At 42.9% G+C, this 12,750-nt stretch overlaps 1 protein-coding gene across 1 annotated transcript in view; it reads left to right on the top strand.

Moving 5' to 3' along the window:
* WWC2 (WW and C2 domain containing 2) overlaps nucleotides 1–12,750 on the top strand; it is a 161,700-nt gene that overhangs the window by 136,050 nt on the left and 12,900 nt on the right. The window contains exons 17-21 of the mRNA XM_019534348.1: nucleotides 609–773; nucleotides 1,568–1,680; nucleotides 2,515–2,713; nucleotides 4,847–5,011; nucleotides 11,034–11,126. Coding sequence (XP_019389893.1) covers nucleotides 609–773; nucleotides 1,568–1,680; nucleotides 2,515–2,713; nucleotides 4,847–5,011; nucleotides 11,034–11,126 — 735 coding nt within the window. The remainder of the gene's footprint in view (nucleotides 1–608; nucleotides 774–1,567; nucleotides 1,681–2,514; nucleotides 2,714–4,846; nucleotides 5,012–11,033; nucleotides 11,127–12,750) is intronic.

A 12,750-nucleotide genomic window follows, 5' to 3' on the forward strand; every position in this document is an offset into this window, starting at 1 on the left:
AATGAAAAGGCAGTGTAGTCTCTATGAGTGTTTACTTTTGTGTTTTCATTGACACTGCCATTAAGGTTAGCAACTAGTATCTGTTGTGTGGGTGATTTTATTTTGCAATGGACCCCGCTACCTGCTGGGAAATGAACTGAGATAGACCTGAATACCTTCCATGTATGTATCTGCCAGTGGCATCATGGTTCACTCTGCAGCCAACTTCAAAAGCTCTTTATTATTTAATATTATAGAACAATAACCCCTCTCCCACACTTAATTTCATTCTTTATATTGGGCTCAGAAGCTCCTCTCCTTCCTCCCACTTTTTTTTTTAATAGGTGAATAATTAATTTATTTTAAAAAGAGAGAGAGTGAAAAAGGGGGAGGAGTGAGGGAGTTTATACAATGGAAATTAGCTGGCATGTATTTTCATTTGCTTTTTAAAATCTGTTTCATCACTAGGAGGAAAAAAACAATGTGTTTTGAGCTGTGAGACAGCCAGAAATAGGCATCAAACTTTTGACATGCATTTACATGAAAAATACAATAGAATAAATTTTCAGATGTCATAAAGGAAAAATGACCTATCTATACTTTTTCTTTCCCTTTCTCATTCCATGTAGGCTGGAACTCAGATCAGCCTGGCAGATTTATCATTTTCTAATGAGACTTGTACTCTGTGGTATAACCTGCTGCCTTGCAAGCAAATTCAAGGCAATAAAAACAAGATACAAATTGAGGAATCTGTATTTCTACTAAAACAGCAGTCATCAGGCTCATTGGACTTGGTGAGTAACATTCTTTGGCTCCTTCAGTAAAAGCAAAAAGAAAGGCAGTAATCCTAAGAAGGCAATCCTCCTTAGTTATGCTTCTTATCTCATCATCCTCACTCACTGGCTTCTGCAGGGCTGAGGGCCCCACGTATGCATACACTTTTTGTGCATGCTCTTGTCTTTATTCCAAATAGTTTCACATGGTGTAGAAGTTCCAAGCATGTGCAAAGGTGTTTGTAGGATTGGGGCCTAATTGTAGGTTACAGGATTGGCTCTGGTATTCAAATAGCTTTTCTTTTCTGCTTTGTTGTTGGTATTGAAGTAGGCTCTCTCTCTTTGTTGCTAATTTTCAAAACAGCTTTGTTTTTCATTTCCTGTCCTTATATTTGCATTGCATTTAAAAATGCTGTGTATATATACACCCTTGCAGTTGTTATAACCTTCCAGTTTTGTGCTTGTTTCACAAGAAAGCTTCAAGACATGATTTTAACATAACAATCTCTTTCTATTTTGGGTATTGTAATCAATCAGCAGGAGAGAAGCATATTGGATGGCATTACCCTATTAAAAACATAATGTACTTTTTTGGGTGCTTTCACATTAACACAAATGTTGAGTTGTTAATACACTTGGAATGCTGATCCCAAACTTAATTGTTTGCAGTTTGCCTTTTTATTGTGATCACTTAGCCATATTTTGTTGGTGTAAGGGAATGCCAGGGAAATATGGCTCTTGCGAGAGTTCTCATTTTTTACCTAATGTACTGTGTCATCTAGCTCTGCATTCATTTCCCTTATTTGTATTACTAGGATGCTGTGTCAGCTCTCCTGGAGAGGACATCTGCTGAGTTGGAAGCAGTAGAACAGGAGTTAGCTGAAGAGGAAGAAGAGGAGCAGGAACAGAGGGGCCCTGAAGAAGACTGGTAAAGCTGTTCTTTCTGTTTGTTCTTTCTGTAAACTTAGTACTAGGCTTAGGAAAGCAAGCACTTTGCTTTCCAGGAAAAGCATTTTAGGTCCTCTGCGGGGACAATTAATTTATTTTCATTTAGGTTTATTACAAAATACATCGCTGGTTCCAGTATAGTTCTGTGAAATCCACTCAGTATTTACTTCTTCACTGAACATCCCCCAGAATGACGCACAACAAATATTAGTTGTTCAGTTTTATTGCAACCAATATAGGTTATTTATATAAGTGAATGAGATAAAATTGAACAGGATTTGTGGGGAGGAGAGAAACTGCTGTGAGTTATGTACCGTTGACTGGTACTCTTGTTTTTGGAGCAGTTATGAACTTTCTCTCTGAGTGGAAAAGGTTTCTTCCTAAAGTATTACATCTGTTCTGGAATTTAGGAACAGTCTCTTTCTCCTTTTCATTAGTATACAGTCATGCAGAGGGGTGGCATGGGGGCTTGTAGATATTTTTATGAGGGTTTGTGAGAGCAGTAAATTATCACCAAAGCAGCCTGTGGCTATCAGAGTTAGTGTGCATGTTTAAAAATGTTCTCAAAGGTGAATTGTAACAGAGCTTTACAGGTTTTTTTCCCGGAGCATGTAATTTAAAAAAGCAGTCATATGAGCAATTTGAAAGCCTTTTTTTTTTTTTGGTGATACTTTAATCTTGCATTTTGTAATCAAGGTAACACATTGATGACAATATACCTTTTGTACAAAGTGCAGGACCTGGGCATTCCAATATTTGATCTAGTGCTCCTTGTCAGTTTAAGGATAAACTTGGCTTACTTTTGTTCTTACAGGTTAGAAATGCTAGCAGAGGCAGCTGATGAAATTGTGGATGAAGAGGAGGATGAAGTTACACTGGCAGTGAAAGGCAAATGTATAGATAACCTGGGGTTATGCACTGACACCACAGACACAGATGAAGGCAATGATGGGGAAGAAAGTAACCATGCTGATGCCTCTCACAATCAACTGACAGCCCTAGTACCAAATCTGGTGAATATTTACTTTAGACTTTGATTCCCTAACACATACCACATACTTGTTAGAAGATAATTTTTAGCGTTATGAACTATATGCATGCCCCTTTACTTAGATATATGCTATAATCAGGATTGAAAGCTTAAAATGTGTCATGGCATTTCTATTATAGCATTTTTGGTATAGTAGTTTTGAGAAAAATTAGGTTGGTCACTTGAGTTGTGCAAGTAGTAATTCTCAGCCAGCATCCTGTGGTGCTACCAGATCCTTTGAAGAGTGCTGTGAGGGGATAAGCAAGGTGTGAGGAGATAAGTAGATAAACTCAGGCTCAGACCTGTCCCTGCCTCCATGATCCCTTACCCCAACTGTCTGGTCCCTGCAAGGAAGTAAGTACTGTAATATATAATTAGGTCTTTGAAACTGGGTGCCACTTAACTTACGAAAGTTATGGAGAGGTGCCTCAAATCCAGAAAGGTTGAGAACCACTAATGTGTATGTAGTAAACTCCTGCCATGTTCTCCCTCTGAAACCTGAATTCTTTTAACTTAAAATCAAACAGAAAACTTTAGTCTTCATTTGGCTTCTCTTGAGTAGGGGAAGATTTCAAGTGGGAAGAAAATCAGTGCAATAACTTCAAGCTTATGAATGTTTAAGGTTATCTATCTATCTATCTATCTATCTATTCCCCTTTTTTCTAATTCTTCTGTTAAGTTTGTAATTAAACAAACAGAAAGCCCTCTGACCTTTGAAGGAATGAGGAGACTCAGCTCTACATCTTTCATTAGTTTTAATAGCTTAAACAGAAAAGGTTGTGTAGAGTAAGGAGTAAATCATTCAAAAGAGGAAATTCCAAAATACATAGTATCTTTTACACCATTCAAATCAGCCACAATGCACATAGCATGTGTAGTAAATTCTGCTTCTGTATCCTTATTAAATGAGAGTTGGTATAAAAAATATCTTTCTGTTCTCAGAAATCTCCGTAGTTCAATGAACATACCCCAAGGTGTCAAGTTACAAATCCTAAAGCTAATATCTCTTTGCAACACCATTCTCAAATCCAAAAGGCTTAATGAAAATATGTAGCTATGTGGATAAGCCTTGGGTATTTGTTCCATGTGTCAAAGAAAGGGAAACAAAAGCAGCAGCAGTAAAGAATGACATCTTAGTTCTGTAAAAATCCTCCTAACAGCAAAGTTTGATACTTGATAATAACTATTGGAGCTGTCATAAACTCCCAATTAGTGAAGGAAGCAGGGAAATAGACCTAGCACCAGTTCAAAGGGCTTTGGGACCCTTCTGGGTATCAGGCAGATCCAGGTCATGGGCCTTATTAATCAAGGTATTAACTGCATGTCTGAGACATGAGCGTTCACCTTCCTTCAAGTTAAACTCATGCTGAGGTATTTTGCTGAGTAGAGGCTTGGACTAGGTAGTAAGTCAGGAGCAGAGCAGCCTATGACATTGCATTAATAGTTTGTGTGAGATTAGTTTTATTATGGACGAACAACTTCATAATAGAAAAAAGGGAAAGAACCGTATATGTTTCAGTGGCACAGCAAAGGGAGCATAGCAGAAATAAAAAATTCATCTATATTGAGGACAGAGTTTTAGTACAGAGTACTGAACTTGCAGATTAGCAGCTGTATAGGAGATCCAGGGTGCCACAGCCACAGCAGTAAGTGTTCTTGTCTTGTTTCAGGTTGATCAATCTGTTTTAGGGAAGCCAGGAACCAGGGCACTGTGAAATTCCCAAGTGACCTTTTGGGTTCATGAAAGCATCAGCCGTTTCTCTAGCACAGCGCTACAGCTGTGCTGGTCTGCATCTCTGACCTGCAGATTGAAGGGCTTGCCTATAGTACACATTTTCAGGGTTATGGTTTACAGATTAGTGAAGGCTTTATGTAAGTTTCATATGAAAATGACAAGTTTAGTTGGCACAGAAAACACCTACAGAGGTTTGTCTTCTAGCCTTACTTAACTAAATGCTGCAGTATTCAATTATATGCAAATTAATTTGCTTTCTGTGTTGGATTTCACTGGTACTGGTGTGGGGGTAGAACTCATTGTTTGTAAGATGCACAGAGATTTTATCTGTCTTGTATCTGTGTGTGTGTGTAATTTGTTTTTATAAATTCCTTTTGACAGGTTGATAAAGAGACTAACACTGAGGAAGCAGTTAATGAGAACCTGGCAGTCCGACCCAAGGACAGAGCCAGCTTGAGTTCTAGACAGCGTCCTTTTGTCAGAAACAGCATGATAGTACGCTCACAAACCTTCTCTCCAGGCGAGCGGAACCAATACATCTGTAGGGTAAGAGGAAAAGCACTCTGTGAAATGCCATTAACCAAAGAGTCATTTAACTTCTTGGCAGTGACACGTTTATGACGACAAGTTACTTGTGTACTGGAAAAGCCCAGTTTCACCTGCAAGAAGCTAAATCCATGCACTTTCATAGATTTTTCAGAAAAACACACCAAGTGCAATGGAATGGGCTTATACTTGAAGGTATTTCTTCGTACAGAATCTTTTTATTAAGGATAAAATTTGCTCTTTCGCAGAGGGCCAGCATGAAAAGTCTTGTGCTGGCTGTCTGCACAGGGGTAGGTTTCACTGCACGAGCAGAGCTATAATTCACATATATCAGTGCACTAAAATAAGCTGTCCCTTATATGTGGAGCCTGTTAGGAAAGAGTTCACTATAAGCAATCCCAGAATTACCATTTTCTAATAACATACAATTTAAAGGTAATATAGTTTGAAAGAGCTTGGCCACCATCAGTTTTAAATTGCATCTTGAAGCTTAATGTGACCTCAAATTGGGTAGTATGGTTAGCAACTTGACAATGCCATTCTGAAACCCTGTTGCAACTGAGAAGCAGGGTCTATTAGCCGAAGCAGAGCTTCCCTCTGACATAGCTATGCTTCTAATACCCAAACAAGCTAGCTTAGGTATCTCTAGACAGCATCACTCTAATACCTGTGGTGAACATAGAGAAATAGCACAGATCTTCCAAGCCGTGATTTACTGCCTAAATCCCCAGACAATCCCTCCTCCCTTTCTCTGCAGTGTGACACTGAAAAGAAAACATCAGGTGGGTGTGTAGTCTGATCAGACACCTACTGACATCCACTCCCTGCCTTTGAGTAATGGGTGCAGTGTGTTTAGCTCTATAATGCATCTCTTCTCTTATGATGTTTGAAGGAATTCATCTGGAGTGTGTAGGAATCAATACAGGGGAAGTTTTTCAAAGGCACAGAGGGCAAGTGAGCACCCAAATCTCACTTGTGTCTTTGGCAGTCTCCCTTGTAAAGTGATTAAGAAACATTTAAATATTGAAGTATGATCATTATAGTCAGTGATGAGTGAACAGCAGAATGTCTATGGTGGGAAGACTGATTTCTCCCTAGGGAAGTATATTCATCTTGCATATTCATTGTTTTCATGTACGTGCTGCACTTGTGTGTTTTAGGGCTCTGGGTTTGTCAGTCATTGAGGTTTCAGCAGTCGAATTTCTGCAATCCATATTTATTAATACCCTTTCCCGAAGAACTGAACGAAATCTTAAAGATAGATATTTAAAGCCTACTATGTCATTTTCCTTGAATTCTGCCACCATATGCACTGATACACTAATAGACTGTCTACTTGAAAATGATCTATGAGAGGCTGCCTATGGTATTTACAGCAAATTAAGAAAAGATTGCTCTTCCTGGAATACAACCATCAGAGGTCCTGATTGCTGAGAAGTAGGAATATAATGCAAGGGGATATATTCATGCATACGTTCCTTCTAAATAGGACTAAGGATATTACTTGCTGGACAGGTGAATGCCCAGAGCAAATTGCTTTTCTCTTGCAGTTCTGTTGATAAGACCCCAGGCAGATGACTGGCAGACTCAACCTTGGAAACAAGATCATAACCCAGACAGAGCTTTGGCAGTTTGTCTTAGCTCATCTAATGAAACAATCCACAAGACACTTTTTAGTAATATATGGTAACCTGTGAATGATTAAATTGTGGATTGTGATAATTTTGTAATAAGTGACTGTTGATGCAGTAGCATGAGTAATCTTCCACCATTTGCACCACTTGGTTTGTGCTGTAACTAGCATGATTTTCTGAGGAAAGAGCTGATTGTCTAAGGGTGTGGACAGACATAACAACTGAAATGTTTCCAAGTGAAACGCGTTTGAAAACATTTAATAAAAGAAACCTTTCAGCCACATGACAAATGTATGCCTCTGGCTGAAAGATTTCAAAAGCTGTAGCTTCCTCTCCAAGGAGCACTAGAACAGGCTGCTTGTCACTCTTCCCACTGCCCACACCCAACCCCTTCTCAGGGGCTACATATATAAAAGACATTGACTGCGCAGTTGTTACTGCACAGTCATTTAGTACTTGCATACAGAAAAACTAAATGACTGCCTGGTAGCATCCCAGGACAGCTTCTTAGTGATGCTGACTACACAGTAGCTTGTTACTAGGGCTGTGCAAAACAGTGCCATTTGGTTTTGACTTCTGTTTCGCCGTTTCAAAGGGACAGTGTTTTGTTTCTTTGTTTTGTTTAGTTTGAAAGCACTGTTCCATTTCGTTTCATTGAAATTATTTTGCTGTTTCAAAATGTTTTGATGTATTGCCCATAGGCTATAAAGGAGAATCATGAAAATGCCTATAACTTTGTCGATTCTTGCCTGATTTGGATGAAAATTGCAGGGATGGTAGCCCCTTCTGAGGACATGAAGCCTGCCAAGTATTGAGGAGATAGGTGCAGGGGTTTCTGGGAAACTGCACCTCACTGCTAAAATCAAAACTCGTGTCACTTGCCAGCAGTGGCAGCCTCCTGTCATCCTGTGTGCAGATTTGGGGACCAACACCCCTGGGAGGGCTGTGGGGCTCTGCTGGACTCCTCCCGCAGGATGACAGGAGACTGCCACTGCTGCCTAGGACCGGTGCTGGGCATTGCCTGCAACCAGCAGCAGCAGCCTTCTGTCATCCTGCACACATATCTAGGGGTCTGTACCCTCAGGAGGAATCCAGCAGCACTGGGAGGGCAGGTTGAGCTCCGTAGGGCTGGCAGATCCACTGGAGCTACTTGGAGCACAGCCCTGGCTCTGAGCACAGCCTGGCGCCTGGAGTCTCTGCAGCCCCACGATGCTGAGCCTGGTGGCAGAAGGTGGTGGAAAGCCAGTGACAGAGCTGCTCGGAACACAGCCCTGGCTCCAAGCGCAGCCCTGGCCAGTGGCTCTCCTGCTGCCAGGCACGGGCAACTGGTGCCTTTTGAGCAACTGCGGGGGGGTCCCCGGGCGGCTGATGTCACTGATGGAGGGGCGGGGTGAGGGGGCGCTGATCTCACTTACCAAAAAGCGGCCACACCACTTCCAGAAGCGGCGTGGCCACTTTTGCTGGCGGCCCCGCTCCCTGGCTGGTGCTTGCAGGGGAAGCACTGGCACTCCCACCTTCCCCCTGTCCATTGCCTAAACAGGGAGCATGGCCTAATGGGGAGGGCACCAGCACTCTCAGGTGGTGCACGTACACCCTCATGCACGCCTTTATGCATTGCCACTACCACCAGTCTCAACTCCATGGGACTGGCAGAGCTGCTTGGAGTGTGGCCCAGTGGTGGATGGCAGGGGAGAGTCAGGACTGCACTCCAAGCGGCTCTGCCAGCCCCACGGAGCTCAGCCCAGCAGTGGGAGGTGGTGGGAAAGCTAGTGGTGGAGCCACTCCAAGCACAGCCCTAGCCAATGGCTCTCCCCCACCTCCCACCACTAGGCTCAGCTCCATGCAGGTGCAGAGCCTCTAGCCACCGGGCTGTGTTCACTAAGGCTGTGCTTGGAGCCAGGGCTGTGCTCCAGGTGGCTCTACCAGCCCCCTGGAGCTCAGCCCAGCAGCGGGAGAGCCAGTGGTGGAGCTGCTCTGAGCACAGTCCTGGCTCTTTCCCCACCTCCTACCACCAAGCTGCTTCAAAACTGGAAATGTTTTGAAACTTTCGAAACATTTCAAGTGCCCTAGTTTTATTTTGAGGTTGTTTCAAAGCCTTTTGTTTCGTTTCGATTTCACTGGTTTGAGCTTGAAACATATTGAAACAGCTTTGAAATGAAATGCCCGTTGAAATTTTGCGTGGCCCTTCTTGTTAGTACTGTGCAGTAGCATTGTGTCACACTTCAGGCTACACAATGCTACCGCACAGTAGTAACAAGCTAGTGCATGGTTAGCATCTTGTGTAGGTACAGCCAGGGAGGTTAGAGTCAAGAAGTAAACAGGGCGAGGGGCTCCTTGGTCTCACTGCTAGGACTGTGATACTCTAGCTGCAATCCCCCTCTATTGCTCCCCTCCTCTTTCAGGTGAGCAGTTAGAGAGGACTGGGTGTGGAGGGTCCAGTTCTGGTAGGTAGCAGAGGCTCTGTGAGTTGGCAGGGTGGGCAATTGTGGGGACAAGCCCAGCTCCAGATCTGGTGAGAGTCAGGGTCCCAGTGTGGCCTGTGTGAGACACTCTGAAGTAGTACCACATTTACTTTGGAGTGTTTCAGCAGCTTTTAGAATATTTCAAAAGGTTTGTACGTGTCCCCACTGGGCCTCCGAAACATTTCACAGGAGTTTTGGAGAATGTTTTATTGTTACATCTGTCCACACCCTAAGCCAACATGGGACACACATACCTGGGAGGTATATAAACAGTATGCCAAGGATGAGTGGCAGACAAGGTTCTTTGGGTAAATCTGATCTTTTTTTATTAAACCAACTCAAATAATTGGAAAAAAATTTCTTAGCAAGCTTTTCAGACTGAGGAAGCACCTGCAGTGGGTGTGCGCTCTTCCTGGATGGAATGAATCCATCATTCATGTTACTTGCCAGCAGTTGGTGTGTGCCATCCAGGAAGTGCACACACCAATTGCAGATGCTTTCTCAGCTTGATGAAGGGTATTTAAACCCAAAAGCTTGCTAAGAAGAATTTTTCCAGCTATTTGAGTTGATCTAATAAGAGATCAGATCTACCCAAAGAACCTTGTCTGCCTATGTCCTTAAACCAAAACTGCTACAACCTACACCCCTGTACCAAGTATGAGTAGAACTTTAACAGTAAAATGCTAAGAGAGAGGATTCTGATCGCTGCTTCTTCCTGAAAGAGATGGGTCAGCTTTAAAAAAAAGAAAATTCTGAAACATTAATTTTGGTTAAGCAGTCAAACTGTCAAACAGTGACTGTCTCCTCCATTTGCTTCCCTGTAAAAGTCACAAAAACAACTCAATAACCACAGACTGGGGGATGACTGGCCAAGGTGTAATACTGGCAGAAAAGGGTTGGGTTTACAGTGGACCGTAAGCTGAAAATGAGTCAACAATACACTGTTGTTGCAAAAAAGACCAATAGCGTACTGGGCTGTATAAATAGAAGTGTCATTTGCAAGTCAGAGAAGGGGTTTCTTCCTCTCTCTCTCTTCAACATTGGCAAGTACCTCATTCTGGAGTACTTTATCCAGTTTTGGGCAGTGCACTTCAAGACATGGACAGATTAGAAAGAGTCCAGCAGACAGCTCCAAAAATGAGCAGAGGTCTGGGAAACATGACTTGTTGCAAGGGAAAATTGGACAGTCTGGGGTGACGTAGTCTGGAGAAGAGAGGACTGAAGGGGAGATTTGATAAGTCTTCAAATATCTGAAGGGCAGTTATGAAGAAGAAGGTGATATATCTTTCCCTTCGGCTTTAGGGAAAAGGACTACAAATAAAATGCAAAAAGGGATATTTAGGTTAGCTATTAGGAAGAACTTTCTTATGAGAGTTGTTAAGCATTGGAACAGATCAGAGGGGTTATGGAGTCTCCATCCTTGGCAGAGCAGGTCAGACAGACACTTGGCTGGCATAGTTTAGGCAGATCGTTGAACAGGGGTTGAACATACTCCTGAGATCCCTTCCAGCACTACTTTTCCATGATTTGTGCGATTCTATGATGTTTGTAATGGGATGTCCGTGTTTTATTCCTTCTGTGGAAACTCCCATATTGTCTGCATTTGCAATGAAAATTAAACACTAAAAGTTGGCCTGAAATGACCTAATTGTATCTCTCAGGACTGTTTAAATAGTCTAGTTATGTAGAATTGGTAAGCTATTTTTAGCTAGAGACATTTACTAAAAGAGAACTAAGAAGCTATCTCTTCCTGGATGCTCATTTATCAGGCTATTAGAACATTTGTTTTATCATAGGAATGAAACAAATGCAAATCAGCATTCTTGAGTTTTTTTCCTGACCATTTACAGCTTTAATTCAAGGCTTGTTCTGTCTTTAAATATGACTGCTCTGTATTGCAATGTTATATCTTGCATGTTTTGACAGTTGAATCGAAGTGACAGTGACAGCTCAACACTGGCCAAAAAGTCACTCTTTGTGAGAAATGCCACAGAACGGCGGAGCCTAAGAGTGAAAAGGGTAAGTAACTGTATGTAACTTGTAACTGAATGTGGTTTCAGTATTTGCAACCTTTCTCATTTTGTTTTAAATTATCAGCTTAATTTTAAACACCAATAGTCTACAAGTGGGGTGGCCAACCTGCACCACGAGTGCCACAAGCAGCAAAGGCAGCCTGCATGGCACATGACAGATCAGAGAGGATACAGGTAGCATGGTAGCAGGTGGGGTAGGAAGCAGACCTAGAACAGGAGACTGGCAGCAGAAGGCAAGAAGCAGAAAGCAGAAAATGAAATTGGACAGGGAGCAGAGTTGGGAGCAGAAAATAGAGCAGCAGATTGGGCAGTTCGGCACTTGGGGAGGGTGTGGGGCTAATTTTGTACCATGCTTCCCAAAAAGGTTGGCCTCCCTGCTCTAGAGAGTGCTTGAGAAAGCTTAAAGAAGAGGGACCTCCAAAAGTCATCTAGTCCAACCTTCTGCCTGAGGCAGGATCATCCTTATCCAAACCATCCAATACAATCCATAATCTAAACTCTACATAAGATTACCAGCAACATAGACTTAACGCCCTAATTTGCCACAGGTAAAACGGGGATCATAGCGGCCAATGTCGTGCTGTTATGAAACGTTGTCAGTATATGCTCAAGAGGGACCTGGTAACTGTCTACGGGACCTGGTGACTGTCTGTAAACTCACTAGGGGGGACCAGAAGGGTTTGGGGGAGACACTGTTTCCCCTAGCGCCCCCTGGCATAACAAGGAATAATGGACACAAATTATTGGAGAGTAGGTTTAGATTAGACAACGGCAAGAACTACTTCACAGTCAGGGTGGCTAGGATCTGGAACCAACTTCCAAGGGAAGTGGTGCTGGCTCCTACCCTGGGGGTCTTTAAGAAGAGGCTTGATGCCTACTTGGCTGGACTCATTTGAGTCCAGTTTTTCTCCCGCTCAGGCGGGGGGTCGGACTTGAAGATCTACAAGGTCCCTTCCAACCCAACTTCTATGATTCTATGAGATCTTGGATAGAAGGCCACATCCCCTGCTATAGAGGAAGGCAAAAACTCCCATACCAGTCTGGCCATGGGGGAAAATTTTTTCCTGGCCCCAAATATGGTGATTGGTCTGACCCTGAGTGGAGGTGCAAAACCCTGGCTTTGGTCCCAGCAGGAGCGTAGGCAGACCCATTCAAAGTCCCCAGCCTTGGTTGTAGCCAACATGCAGTGCCTCTGACATCGGTTTAAAAACACCCTGATATGTGTAGCAGAAAGTGGGGAGAAAAGGCAGGGGCAACCAGCAAAGCCCAGAAACATGGGAAAAAACCCATAGTAAAATATAGGCATAGCTATGGTTAGACCATCCCTAACCAGTGACTTTGAAATGCCTGAACCTCCTGGAATCTCAGGTCCAAATTTTGATACAGTTGCCTCAACCTTTCCTCCTTCCGGAGCACATACTGTGTCTGGGTCCTTTGCGTTCTGTCTGCTGCAGATGGATGGCAAAGATCCCATTGTGTTCCTTGTTTGAAATGGGGTTTGCTCTGGTAGTCCTGTCTGGAATCCCACCTTCCACCCCCTACCACTATTCACATATGAGTTAGCTGGCACTTCAGAGTTAGTCATTTCAGTGGTGTTCTGGTATTTTTGA

This window comes from Crocodylus porosus, unplaced genomic scaffold (assembly GCF_001723895.1).
Source record: "Crocodylus porosus isolate Cpor-Errol unplaced genomic scaffold, CroPor_comp1, whole genome shotgun sequence".
Lineage (NCBI taxonomy): Eukaryota > Metazoa > Chordata > Crocodylia > Crocodylidae > Crocodylus > Crocodylus porosus.